General features: G+C 41.1%; 1 protein-coding gene across 2 annotated transcripts in view; it reads right to left on the bottom strand.

Annotated features, from left to right (window-relative positions):
* LOC143280791 (uncharacterized) overlaps positions 1-15,783 on the bottom strand; it is a 70,922-nt gene that overhangs the window by 32,346 nt on the left and 22,793 nt on the right. For both annotated transcript variants that reach the window (XM_076585472.1, XM_076585473.1), the window contains exons 12-17: positions 13,653-13,725; positions 13,130-13,193; positions 9,093-9,203; positions 4,360-4,431; positions 3,146-3,281; positions 2,279-2,410 (exon numbers count right to left, since the gene is read on the bottom strand). In XM_076585472.1, coding sequence (XP_076441587.1) covers positions 2,279-2,410; positions 3,146-3,281; positions 4,360-4,431; positions 9,093-9,203; positions 13,130-13,193; positions 13,653-13,725 — 588 coding nt within the window. The remainder of the gene's footprint in view (positions 1-2,278; positions 2,411-3,145; positions 3,282-4,359; positions 4,432-9,092; positions 9,204-13,129; positions 13,194-13,652; positions 13,726-15,783) is intronic.

Raw genomic sequence — 15,783 nt, forward strand, 5'->3', positions numbered from 1 at the left:
TTTGTGAGCTCCAACTAAAACAGCAAGACCCCACTCAGTAGTCTGACTGACCTGAGGAAAAACAAACAAATCACACACACGCACACAGAAGAAGGTGGCCTCCTCACTGAATCCTTCAAATTTGAAAATGTAAGACCTTAGTTTTGAGCCCTGAATGGATAATGAATACAAGCATACAGTAAGTGCAGCAAAAAGCCCTACACCAGAGGAATGTGGTTCCAGTTTCAGCATGACTTATGGCGCCTATCCTCAGTCTGAGACCAAGATCTAAGCGCTTTACAAACCCGGGGTCATCTACACAACAGGCTGCCCACCTAGGTTGAGCCAACTGACAGCTGCCATCGGGTGCTCATCATTCGTTTCCTGCGTCATTCAGTCAGGTTTATGTCACGCATGCATACTCAACCAGACATGTAATATTCTATGTCCATGACCGCTTTGTTAATTTACACCGCCATGTAGGCAGCCATACTCCGTTTTCAGCTGTGTGCATGCTGTGTATGTTTCTTGTTTCCATTACCTACCGAATGCTGACACGCTTCACAGGATCTCTGACATGAGTATTGGATCTTTTCAATCGCCAAAGACGTGGAACAAGCTCCCTGATAACCTCCGTCATTCTGATTCCCTCGCATCTTTTAAATCTCGTCTCAAAACTCACCTTTTCCCTCAGCAGTAAGTTCATTTGTGGCAGGTCCACTTCCTTTGCGTTAGCTGTGCTTGACTATGTGTGTACACATAGGTATGTGTACATAACTACATGCATGTATATGAATGTGTATTGTGTGTGCGTGTGTTTATATAAGTTTGTGCCTGCCTATGTGTGCGCATGTGTTAGGGTAGCTGTTAGATACACATCTATGTTAAAATGTATGTATGCAGTGTGTGTGTGTGTGTGTGTGTGTGTGTGTGTGTGTGTGTGTAGTCACATTTTGGTGTGTGTGTGTGTGTAACATAGATGTAATGTTTTATGTTAACAAAAGCGTTTCTGTAAAGCACCTAGAGCAGATTTCTGGATAGTGTGTGAAATAAGTATCCATTATTATTATTATTATTATTATCTTCTGCGCGCATAAACACACGACGGGGGTTCAGGCAGCAGCAGGTCTCCACAAATGCTGACCTTTACCCACCAGGCGCCATTACCGAGATTCGAATCCCGGGACCCTCAGGCTGAAAAGTCCAATGCTTTAACCACTCGGCTATTGTGCAAGTATAATTATGTGGTTCCAGTTTCAGCATGAGCTTAGGGTGAAGGGATGGAGATTTTTTTTTTCTTTCATCCGATTTCCCAAGTAATGTTTGTGCAGACCCGCTAGTGCCTGAGAAACTGTCTGGGTAAATGCATAGCAATCATCAAAATATGAATGATTAAAGATTCTTAGAATCAAAACCACTATTCAGAAGATTTCAGAAACTTGTATGTATGCATGCATACACACACACAGACACAGACACACACACACACACACACACACACACACACACACACACACACACACACACACACACACACACACACACATTCACAAAACAACGCAGACCATTTCTGGAAATGAAATATGGCTGTGGTCAACAAATCAGCAACCCAAACCCCTGTGAAAACACCAGCTTTTAAAGACATCTTCATTGCTTGTCGATTTCAAAAGACCCAACCTGCAAAAAAGAAAAAAAAACAGTAGCACAAATCATCACTTTAATGACATTCACATGGTGCACAGAAGTCAAAGGATCTCCAAATCTGAAATGCTTTCTGAAAGATAATGAATATTTCTTTTGAATCATTTCACTACATTTCCAAGTCATATTATAGTCTCAAAGGACATATCAAAATGAACTGATAATAAGCATTTGTGTTGTGATCAACTATGCAAATGGACAAATACTCAAAAACAATTTGAAAAAAGAAAAGTTCCCCCAAGTAAGTGAGCACACACACACACACACACACACACCTACACACACCACACACACACACACACACACATACACCTACAAACACCACACACACACACACACACACACACACACACACACACACCTACAAATACCACACACACACACACACACACACACACACACACACCTACACACACACACACACACACACACACACCCCTCCACATACACACACACACACACACACACACACCTCCACACACACACCCCCCTCCACACACACACACACACACCCCTCCACACACACCTACAAACACACACACCCTCAACACACACACACACCCCTCCACACGCACACTACATACTACCACAAACCCACCTCCATCATATCCGTTCTCTTCTGATAGTCATCAAACATGCTCTGGTACTTCTTCTGGGCCTTGTTCAGACTGTCCTCCAACACGCTGATCTCCTCCTCATCCACCTTCAGGGCCTTCTGAAGCATCATACCCTGCACACAGCACACAGCACAGCACACAGCAACAGCACAGGAGTGACATGGGTTACTGACTGGGTGTGTAAGCCAGAAATTCACACACACACACACACACACACACACACACACACACACACATACGCTTAACACAGAATACCAACACACAAGTGACATGAGTTATTGACGCGGGTCGGAGCCAGAAATTCACACAAACACACTTAACAGACACACACATGCATGCACTTAACACGAACAAACAAACACACGCACACACACAACAGCATGAGGGACATAGCTTACTGAGGTGTGAGTTGGAAATTCACTCATACTTACAGACACAGAGACACACAGACACACACACATTCACACATACACACACACATTCAAACACACACACACACACACACACATTCTAACACACATATTCTTACACACACACACACACACCACTTCCCCCCCACCATTCCCCCCCTTTCCCCCCCTCTCCCCCCTACCCCCTCCCACGCACCCCGCACCCCCTCCCCCCCATAAACACACATGCAAACACAAAACACTTACACACACACACACACACACACACACACAAACACCACACCTCACCCCAACACGCCACACCACCACACTACACACACACACACACACACACACACACACACACGAAGACCCCATCACCGCCCTCCCTACCTCGTTGGACACACACACACACACACACACACACACACACGAAGACCCCATCACCACCCTCCCTACCTCGTTGGACAGGTCCTGGTGTTTCTTCTTCCCGTCCTGAACCACGTTGGTCATCTCCGACATGAAGAACTGGTTCTCCGTCTTCAGGTCGTCCAGGTTCTTGGACACATTGTCCTTCATCGCCTGCACCTCCAGCCTGACAATATCATCATCATCATCATCATCATCATCATCATCGTCATCGCTGTCATTATCATTATCACCATCATCTTCATCGTCGTCATCATCATTGTCGTCATCATCATCATCATCAAAATAATGATAATAATTATGAGGTCGTCCAGGTTCTTGGACACATTGTCCATCGCCCGCACTGACATGGTCATCATCACCATCATCATCGTCATCATCATCGTCATTAATGTTGTACAATACCTTATGGTCTTAACGTGTGTGTGTGTGTGTGTGTGTGTGTGTGTGTGCGTGCGTGCGCGCATGTCATTTTTAGTAATCTTATACCCTTTTTTTGTCATCGTCATCATCATCATCATCATCATCATCATAATGATAATAATAACCAGGTCATCCAGGTTCTTGGACACATTGTCCTTCATTGCCTGCACTGACAGGGTCATCACCATCATCGTTGTCATCATCGTCATCATCATCATCATCATCAACATAATGATAATAATAATGAGGTTGTCAAGGTTCTTGGACACATTGTTCTTCATCGCCTGCACGTCCAACCTGACAGGGTCATCATCATATCATTGTCATCATCATCGTCATCATCACTGTCATTATTGTCATCATCACTGTCATCCTCATCAACATCATTGTCATAATCATTATTGTCATCATCATTGTCATCATCATCATCGATATCATCGTCAACATTATCATCATCATCATCGTCATCATCATCATCATCATCGTCGCCATCATCATCATCGTCATCATCATCACCACCAACATAATGCTAATAATAACCAGGCCATCCAGGTTCTTGGAAACACCGTCCTTCATTTGCCTGCACCTCCAGCCAGCCAATATCACCATCATAATCGTCGTCATCGACATCATCATCATCGTGACAATAATAAGGTCATCCAGATTCTTTGAAATGAAACACTGTTCTGCATCATCAACTCATCTCCCTCAGCAAAAACTGACACAGGACAGGCTGTGAGTGAACTGACAAACTCAAAGCTGCGTAATGATGTTTTCCGGAATCCGAGAATCTTATCTTCACCAAAGAGCAAGCGTCTCACCTTTCTTTGCGCTCTTTAGACAGCTGCTCCCTGTACTCCTCGATCTGCTTGTTCAGCTGAGCCAGCACCGCCCTGCAGGACAGAGAGAGGGAAGGGAACAAGAACAGTGCACAGCTTCACAATGCTCCACTGATGAAAAGTGTGTTTGGCCAAAACATTTGTGCGCACAAGGTGAACTGTGTGCTGTTCCGAGCGTGTTCATGCCTCACCAGGTGAGATTCACAGGTTTCTCACACACGTGCAGTGTTCTGGACACGCAGTGTTTGTCCATGTACATTCACAACAAGTTTCTTATATTTCTTTCTTTAACATCCTGACATTCACGTAAATAGTTATTATTTGTTGGTCAATACTGGCTCTTCCAATAGGATTAGTAAAGATGCACTGTATTGTATTGTATTGTATTGTATTGTATTGTATTGTATTGAGAAATGACAAAATAATGTCAGCAGTTTTCCAGTTCTAAATATATATGTATACCTACCTAAATCTTTTCTCTACGAACATCCAAATGCTCACCTCCTCCTTCCTCTCTCTCTCTCTCTCTCTCTCTCTCTCTCTCTCTCTCTCTCTCATACACACACACACACACACACACACACATACGCACACGCACATGCACACGCATGCACACAAGCATTACACAACAGAATGAATAAAAGTAGTTATAAATTTCTGCAATATTTGTAACTGGGTTCCTGCCAGTAAACTTGAGTTGTTGTTTTTTTTGGGGGCTGTTGTTTTTTTAATCAAAAGAAAAGCAGATCCTTGGGGTAAAAAAATCTGTACTTCTTCATCCCACAAGGACTTCTCCAGATATACAACTCTGGTATCCAAGAAAGGTGACGTCACCTAAGTGACACAAATCTTTAATATCCACAACAATTTTGGTATTGCATCAGCAGCATACATGATAAAAAAAATAAATAAATAAACAAAAAACAAAAAACAATGGAGAACAACTGATTTCAACATGACAATAATCAAAGACGGGAAAGAACTGGCAACAAATTCTGTCAGGAAAACATCAGGACTTTAGAAAAAAGAAACAAAACGAGGGGAGGGGGTGGAAATGGTGGAACAAAACAGAGGAGAGCACGAAAACCTGAGTGGAAAACAGGAAGATTAGGGCACTGAGGGAGGGGAGAGAGAGGGGGATCTGATATAACAAAACTAAAAACAAACAGTTTCAGTTTCAGTTTCAGTAGCTCAAGGAGGCGTCACTGCGTTCGGACAAATCAATATATACGCTACACCACATCTGCCAAGCAGATGCCTGACCAGCAGCGTAACCCAACGCGCTTAGTCAGGCCTTGAAAAAAAAAAATAAATAATAATAATAATAATAAAATAAAGGAAAAAAAAATAAATAAAAACAAACAAACAAAAAACTGATAACAACTGGGTTTCTTTCTCCCAGTAACCAGTCTTGAAGGGCAAGTAAAAGAACCCAATAAATATTTCCACAAAAGGCTCAGGGGGAGTTGTCATCAACTCCAAGCCTCCTGTTTGCATTAGTCTGAGTCTGAATTCATATTAGTCGAGCGAATCAACCACCACATTTTATTGATTAACAGACGCAAAAATTCCCAAAACCTGAATCTCACAAAGGGCCCACGCCGTGTCTGTCTACCACACATTCTGATGTCCACCACACACAACGCCACACTTTGTCAGTTCTCCACAGCCATCTCACACCATTCCCCACCCCACACACACAAAACAAAAACAAAAAAAAACACCTCAGACTATGCTAAAGTTGGTTAAGCTCATCCTTACAAGCTGGACCTTTAGCTGGGCGATTGGGTGGTGGGGTGTGGGGAGGGAGGGAGGGTTGAGCGTTAAGGGGCTTTAAATATCCAACAATAACACAAGCTTGGTATGGTCACCTAGTTCTAAACAGGGCAAAGACACACGACCTCAGGCTACATGGCTAGGCAGCCTACACCTGTCAGGTCGCATGTATGTAAATGACAGAGTTAGAAAATGAATAAAAACAAAACTCCTCCATGAAATTCAATTTTGAAAATGATACTACAAAAGAAGTAATTCAAATAAACTCATTTAACTTCATCCTCAGAATCTGGATCTATATTACCTATAAAAAATAAAATAAAATAAAATAAAAAGAATAAAAAAGACTAAGAAAGAAGTTATTCCAATAAACTCAGTTAATCTCATTCTCAGAAGCTGGATCTAATGACGGGGACAGAAAGCAATATTACATATTAAACAACGATAAAAGAAAAGTTGATTATATTCACCTAGGTCTAAACAGGACAGAGACACACAGTTTCAAGCCATGGGTTTGCAGACTGTAACCACCAACTGGCACACATATAAATTTAAAAAAAAAAATAAAAAGAATAAATCCAGAAAACTCCCGAAAATCTCCACTCAGAAATCACATCACAGTTAAGCAAAAAAACAGTATATCCTGTTTGTCAGTGTGTGTCAAAGAATGTGCATGTCTTTCTAATTACAAATCTATTTCTTGGCTTTTTTGTTTTTCCCGTAAGCAGGAATGCCTTGTTTGTTTCTAAATGTGGCCTATCTTTACACTACAATCATCTTCAGGTTGGTTTCAACAGGATTTCCTGACATAGCTTGTTTCAAAAAACAAAACAAAAAAAACAAAAACAAAAACAAAAAAACAGAAATTAAAAAAAAATCATCCCTTTTTGCATTTACCATCATTTCTGCTGTTAATGTTTACTTTTGTTAAAACTCATCAACTCATCTATAAGTTCAGCTACTTCAAGCTTTAGTTGCTTTTTTTTCTCTCTTTTTTTCCCTTTTGGGTGAAGTCTGCAGCTTTAGATAAGAAAAGTTTTATGGAACAAAAAGAAGAAAAATGAGATGAGCCCCTTCACACATCCCACTCAAGACATACGGATCAAAGTTTGCTGGATCGTATAAAGAAAAGTCTGTCCTGCTGTTGCTAGTGCCAAAGTTAGCTTCTTCTGCAGCTGCGATGAAGGCAAACCTGTGGACGTATGTGCACAGGTACATCAACTCAGTTGAAGAATCATCGGGTCAGCAAACCAAATTCTTTGGTGGGTGACTGTCATTGACAGTACACATGAACTTGATGGTGTCATGGAAAAATTGAAACATCTTAGTCTGTTACATTTGCGCACGCACGCACGCACACACACACACAAACACACATACACAAATGGACACATACTCAAACACTTGCAAGTAAAACACACACACACACACACACACACACACAAACATGCACACAGACATTAACCCCCACAACATCCCCCCTGCCCCAAACCCCTCCCACACACGCAAGCTGAAGAATAATTCTTGTATAAGCAATGCAGTGGAAATGGTATCCACACAAGAAATGAGGAGAAGATGAAAATTATCAACTTCTTCTTCTTCTTCTTCTTCTTCTTCTGTGTTCACTCTTATGCACACGAGTGGGCTTTTACGTGTATGACCGTTTTTACCCCGCCATATAGGCAGCCATACTCCGTTTTCGGGGGTGTGCATGCTGGGTATGTTCTTGTTTCCATAACCCACCGAACGCTGACATGGATTACAGGATCTTTAACGTGCGTATGTGATCTTCTGTTTGCATATACACACGAAGGGGGTTCAGGCACCAGCAGGTCTGCACATATGTTGACCTGGGAGATCGTAAAAATCTCCACCCTTTACCCACCAGGCGCCGTCACCGTGATTCAAACCCGGGACCCTCAGATCGACAGTCCAACGCTTTAACCACTCGGCTATTGCGCCCGTCATCAACTTCTCCTTGCCTCGTTTGTCAGAGTCCCACAGACACAGTATCTCCCCACCAAAGGCACAGTCTCATCCAGTCTTCTCCTAACATGTCCGTGTGAGCATCCCACTTATTCTCATCAAGGTTCAACACTGTCCATTTTACAGAAAAATGTACATTAAAATGGAAACACTGTTCAGTGCCACCACCAAACTTCCAAATTTCCCGTTTCACACGAAATATAAAAGAACCCACAACACTGCTACGTACTATCACTGTTCCAAAGTTCACATTTCATTGAAAACATGCGCCAAAAAAAGGAAACAATGTTTTATACCACTGATATTCTAAATTCCTTATTTTACAGAAAACATGCGTCAAAAAAAGGAAACAATGTTTTATACCACTCATATTCTAAATTCCTTATTTTACAGAAAACATGCGCCAAAAAAAGGAAACAATGTTTTATACCACTCATATTCTAAATTCCTTATTTTACAGAAAACATGTGTCAAAAAAAGAAAAAAATGTTTTATCCCACTGATACTCTAAATTCCTCATTTTACAGAAAACGTGCATCAAAAAGTAAACATTGTTTAGTGTCCCCCAACATTCCAAATTTCCCATTTTACTGAAGAAACGGTTCTCTGTCATCATCACTGGAAATCTCCCATTTTCACAGAATATATAATACATATGTGCATTAAAACAGAAACACTGTTGAATGCCACCAATATTCCAAACTTCTATCTAACACAAAGTAATGAAAATGAAATATAACACTGTTCAATGTCACCAAATTTGTCAAAATTTCCCATTCTACACACCATTCTGACTCAAAAATACAGAAACAATAATCAGAGACAAAATTTTCTACATCAGAGAAAGTATGATTTGAGAAAAAAACAGTGTTCAATGCCACTAATATCCTTTAACATCCTCTTTCACTGAAAACATGAATGAAACAGAAGGCACAATTTGGTTCTGAACTTACTTGTGGGACTCAGCCAGCGCTTCGATCTGCTCCGACATGTCCACATTCTCCGTCTGCATGGCACCCACCTCTTCAGCTTTGGCATTCAGAGCTTCTTTGGCTACCTGTAGACTGGCATCACACACACACACACACACACACACACACACACACACACATTCAGGTATCATCTTCTTCTGAGTTTGTGAGCTCACCGATATGCACGAGCGGGCTTTATACATGTTAGGCTGTTTTTACCCTGCCATATAGGCAGCCATTCTCTATTTTCAGGGGGGACAGGGGGTGCATGCTGGGCATGTTCTTGTTTCCATCACCCGTCAAACTCTGACATGGGTTACAGGATCCTCAATGTGTGTATTTTGTCTTCTGCATGTGTATACATAAGAAGGGGGGTTCAGGCCCTAGCAGGTCTGCACACATTCTGACATGGGACAGCAGAATAATCTACAACCTTAACCCACCAGGAGCGTCAAATCTGGGAATCAAACTCAGGAAACCCATTTGAGAATCCAGCACCCTAACCATGCATCCACTGCACTGTCTGTCAGATCTGAATAAAGACAATCACACTGGCAAAGGCAAGCTTGGTAGCCTTCAAGACATTCATTGTGTAGTTGTTGTTGGTGGTGTTTTTCAACTTTCCTATATCAATACCAACACCTCTCTAAATCAATACCAACACCTCTCTAAAATTTCTAAGGCTTATAATGCTAAGGTAAATGCAGATGCAGAGTCATGGGGGAAAAAAAACAAGCTTGGGAAACTCACTGAGATGTTATTTGTCTAAAGATGTCATCGTATGGATATACATCATCACTGATAATACAGAATAGATTCCTTCCCTTGGGATGAGAAAAATAGCCACAAGTAAAAAAGCCGGCTCAGAGCATGTGTGAATCACAGCCTGGACATGCTTTCCCTTCCTGTGACATCCGCTGGGGAACAAAAACAAGACACCACCACGCCCACACCCCTGCCACACCCCCCAAAATAAAAGTAACTTTGTCCATGTTCTTTCTCTGTCTCTGGACCCTGCGATTGGAATGAACTTCCTCTTTCGCTTCGTCAAGTCTCCACACTCAGCTCTTTCAAGTCTGGCCTTAAAACCCACCTCTTCCCAAAATATCCTCCCTTGCCTGCCATTTCTTGTCTTTAGTTTCTACAGTTTTAGAGTTATGCATGCGTGTGAATGACTGGTGCGAAAGCGCTTTGATTTGTCTCTGCACAAGATTCAGCGCTATATAAATACCATTATTATTATTATCATTATTATTATTATGTTCAGTGTGTCAAGCAGTTCTTAGAAACTCAATCATGTCTCACTTTCAGTTTCTTAAGGAGACACCTTTGCATTCAGAAAATATCCATATACACTACACCACATCTGCTCAGCAGATGCCCGACCAGCAGCCATAACCCTACCTGCTTATGTCAGGCCTGGAATGCATGCATATATATTTGTGTGCCTATCAGAGTGGATTCCCCCTACATAGTTTTGCCACAGGACAACATTTACGTTGCAGTGGGTTCTTTTTCAGTGCACTAAGTGCGTGCTGATCAAGGAACCTTGACCCATCTCACCCAAATGACTAGACGCTCAGTCTAAGAATAAGAATAAGAATAACTTTATTATCTCCAACTGGAGAAATTTGGTCAGGTGGATTATCACAACATAGACAAGTAAACAACATGGGGACCATAACTGTAAAAGTCAACAACAGCTTTTACGAATATTACGAAGATACTAATGTAAAAAAAATCACATACACCGTTTCATACATACATCCACACACTGCAGGTAATAACTAGTACTCTTAATGTAAAAGGAGAAAAAATTGAGAAATATTATTTTGAATATAATTATAAGCATAGCCTACTATATTGCACATTGATTATAATAGATAAGATAAGAATAAAGATAAATTGCGGAAAACCACAACCAGATAAACAGCACACACCCGCACCCATCCACCCCCTACCCACCCCACACATGCAGATTACTTGATTATACAAGAGTAATAAACATATGTTCTCAAATAAAAGCTCAGTTTAATTTTCTAGTCAAAAAAAAACTTGGGTAAAAGGGCGAGACTGAGAATGGAACTCAGACCCTCACAGAATCTGTGTTTTTTTGGGGGGTCGGGGGGGGGGGGGGGGGGGGGGGTTGTTTGTTGTTGTTTTTTTTACTTTCTTGGGTCAACCACCATTTTATTTTGTATATAAATTCATTATTTCAATTCAAGATATTTATTAAGAAACAAAAAAAAAGAAAAGAAAAAAAAAAGTAACAAAATAACAGCAACAAAAAGAATACAGTGAACATAAGCAATTACACAATCAGATAAAAAAAAAACAACGTGACTAATCTAAAGCAATACCCTGCATTCCATAACTATGTCATTGTTGTTGTTTTTTCCCCCCACTTACATATAGATTTCTTTTTCTTTTTCCCTTTTCTTTAAGATTCATAAGGTATTATATAATATATCGATTTCTAATACTGAATTGCTGTTCAAAGATCAGTTGTAAAATAGACAGTCTTTTGGGGTTTTGTTTTTTTTGCAATACTGATACACATTTTACCTATCAAAATAATATGGTTTATTTCTATAAGATCATATTTGCTATATCTGTCATCCTGAATTCCAAATAAAACGTCTGTGGGATCTAATTTCATACACTTACCAGTATTTCTAAGTATCAAATTTTATGTGTTTTTCCAAAAGTATTTTCACAGATGAGCACTCATAGAAGAAATGTTCAATAAAATCAATTTTACCAGGACAGTAGTAACAATTTTCTGAGTCTACTACTTCCATTTTTTTTTTAGAATAATGTTTGTTGGGGATATATTACGACTTATTTTCCACTGCAATTCATGTAAGCGTACTTCTTTTGTTGCTTTCCTAGGTGAAATCCATGTATTATGATTGAAAGAAAAGTCAAATTTCCTCTTCCAAAATGCACAAACATATAGGTCTATAGTTGTACTTTTACTTCTACTTTTAAGATATTTCTTTATTTCTTTTAGTTTTGCATGGAATGCATTTGCATCACAAATAGAAGTTTCAGTAGATTCCATGGGTAATCCACTGTTTTGTATCCAGGCCTTCCACTGTAATGGAATTGCGTTGTATAGAGCATTGTATCATTCGTTCTTTAGTTTAACGTCTTTTCACTGTAAGTGATATTAGACGAGGGAAAGAAAAAAATCGAGTGGGAGGAGGGGGAGGGGGAGGGGGGGGGGGAATTACTGTGTACGCATATGTGTAAGTGAAAGTGTGTGTGTGTGTGTGTGTGTGTGTGTGTGTGAGCGTGTGTGTGTGTGTGTGAAAATTATTGATTTAAGTTTTGTTTAAAAAATAAACAAAAAATCATAACAGTATAACATATTTCTAATGAAAAACTAACAACTATAACAGCGAACCAACTGGACTATTTAACAAGGAGTTGAAAAAGTCATACATTAGCAATGGACTGCTGAAGATCGTCAACACTGAAGATGATTTCAGTTCAGGGATTTGAGACTTTAACATATCGCAAGATGGTATATGATCGGCTGTTGTGTGAGCACCACAGATGCAAGAAACATTACTGACATATTTTGTCCTAAAACAATTCATTTTCCATCTGCAGATTAGAGAAATGATTTGCCTCTTATGATAATCATTATGGTAATGTTTTCCCATGAAACTATACATTTTCTGTATGTTGTTATGTAACTCCGAGTTACCGGTGTGTTTTTCTTCAAACTGAAATTTTGACCATTGGACTTTTTTCTACCATGGTGTTGCATTGTATTCGAGTACTGTGATTCCTTTAGCCTGGTTCAGTGAAAAAGCAACCTCGTTTAAATCTAGACTCTGTGTGGGCTGACAGGCATCTATTGCCACCTTCCTCCTCCCTCCTATCTGTGACCCTGCACACACAATGCATGGTTCACTCTTCACTCGTCAACACAAGAACCAGACCACAAACACCAGCTTGCCGACATGACATTACAGACCCCTGCACACAGAATGTGGATGTCTACATACTTGGCGTCCAGTTCAGCCACTCTTTCAGCGTCCTCTTCCCTCACTTCCTCTTTCTCTCGCAGGTCTGCACAGCAACAAAATTAACTGTGTACACATTCTTTTTGGGGGTTTTTGTTGTTGTTTTTCTTTTTATTATATACATTTTACAAGGCAGTGTGTTGTTTTTACACATTGTTTTCAAGGTCATGAATATACATACACACCCACGCACCCACATACCCACTCACAGAAATACACACACACACACACACACACACACACACACAGAGAAACACACACACACACACACACACACACACACACACACACAGAGAGAAACACACACACACACACACACACACACACACAGAAACACACACACACACACACACACACATGCACACACAAACACACACACACACACATACACAAACACACTCCACACACACACACACACACACACACACACACACACACACATACACACACACACACACGATGAACGGAGACAGACACAAAACCTAGTCAGGTAGGTCTCACTCACCCAGTAACAGCTCCACTTTCTTCTTTTCAAGTTCTTTAGATCTGGCACCCTCTGTCACGATGTCCTCTTCAAACTGAAAGCAAGCAAAATTCATTTCGTTTGGTCCAATTCAGCTGTTAACTCTCTCCATACGAACGGCGAAAGAGACGACGTTAACAGCGTTTCACCCCAGTTACCATCATCAAAATATTGCAAGCGGAAGGCTCTTATACTGAAGAGGTGAATGTTGACAAAGAAAACCACAATTCTGACGACGGAAGCTAAAGACTGGGTTATTCAGACACCCACTGGACATCCGAGGGGTCTGTGTAGAGGAGAAGAGAGGACTGGCCGTACTGAGTGAGTTAAACTGTGTTCCAGACTGAGAAGTCATGGCAACATATTCACACAGCTGGCTGCTTTTCTGACTAGCCTTAGCTGACAACACTAGACGGTCTGGTACTCAGAATAACATTAATAGTCTGACAGATATTGCTCTCAATTTCATCTTCCTCCCTCTTTAGCAATCCTTCTGGGTAAACTGAGTCTCCGACCCTTGTTTTTAACCCTTTCAGCACTGCCTGTGCAAACCTTCCCTGACTGAGAGGTTTTAGCTCGGCAGCAATAGTTTGTAAATGATTTAAAAACTCAAAAGTGAAAATTTGTGCGCTGATATATTCTTACCTGCAAACAGTCCCAACAACCATTCTTGAAAATATTGCCAGGCACAAAACTGCTGGATACATATTTGAATAGTTTATTTAATATTTCCCATAACAAATGTAAACAAAACTTGCAAACATGTGCTCATCAGCGCTCCAAGTGAGCTCAAATGTTGTCAGTAAAGTCGCCTGGAAGTTCAACAATAGTTGTGCCCCTTACCTAGTTGTTGATTTTAAGTTGTAAAGATGAACAACCTTTTCTTTTTTTTCTTTTCTTTTTTTATCAAATTATTAAATTTCTTGCTGCCTGATCACCTGCACAGTTTCAATGTCATTACCACCATTCCACTCATTCTGAGTCCCAGGTTTGTCAAACTGTTTCAGTTCTATCACAGTCCACAGGAAACGATAATGTTTGGTCACCACATGGCCTCACACCAGAGAACCCTGCACTCACACCTCTTCAATGGTATCCAATAGACCAGACAGAGAGTACACAGACCCTCACACACACCTGTTTAATGGTATCCAACAGACCAGACAGAGTACAGAGAGACCCTCACACACACCTGTTTAATGGTATCCAACAGACCAGACAGAGTACACAGAGACCCTCACACACACCTGTTTAATGGTATCCAACAGACCAGACAGAGTACAGAGAGACCCTCACACACACCTGTTTAATGGTATCCAACAGACCAGACAGAGAGTACAGAGACCCTCACACACACCTGTTTAATGGTATCCAACAGACCAGACAGAGAGTACAGAGACCCTCACACACACCTGTTTAATGGTATCCAACAGACCAGACAGAGTACAGAGAGACCCTCACACACACCTGTTTAATGGTATCCAACAGACCAGACAGAGTACACAGAGACCCTCACACACACCTGTTTAATGGTATCCAACAGACCAGACAGAGAGTACACAGAGACCCTCACACACACCTGTTTAATGGTATCCAACAGACCAGACAGAGAGTACACAGAGACCCTCACACACACCTGTTTAATGGTATCCAACAGACCAGACAGAGTACAGAGACCCTCACACACACCTGTTTAATGGTATCCAACAGACCAGACACAAAGTACAGAGACCCTCACACACACCTGTTTAATGGTATCCAACAGACCAGACAGAGTACAGAGAGACCCTCACACACACCTGTTTAATGGTATCCAACAGACCAGACAGAGAGTACACAGACCCTCACACACACCTGTTTAATGGTATCCAACAGACCAGACAGAGAGTACAGAGACCCTCACACACACCTGTTTAATGGTATCCAACAGACCAGACAGAAGTACAGAGACCCTCACACACACCTGTTTAATGGTATCCAACAGACCAGACAGAGTACAGAGAGACCCTCACACACACCTGTTTAATGGTATCCAACAGACCAGACAGAGTACAGAGAGACCCTCACACACACCTGTTTAATGGTATCCAACAGACCAGACAGAGAGTACAGA

The sequence above is a fragment of the Babylonia areolata genome, chromosome 4 (genome assembly GCF_041734735.1).
Source record: "Babylonia areolata isolate BAREFJ2019XMU chromosome 4, ASM4173473v1, whole genome shotgun sequence".
In the NCBI taxonomy this organism is placed as follows: domain Eukaryota; kingdom Metazoa; phylum Mollusca; class Gastropoda; order Neogastropoda; family Buccinidae; genus Babylonia; species Babylonia areolata.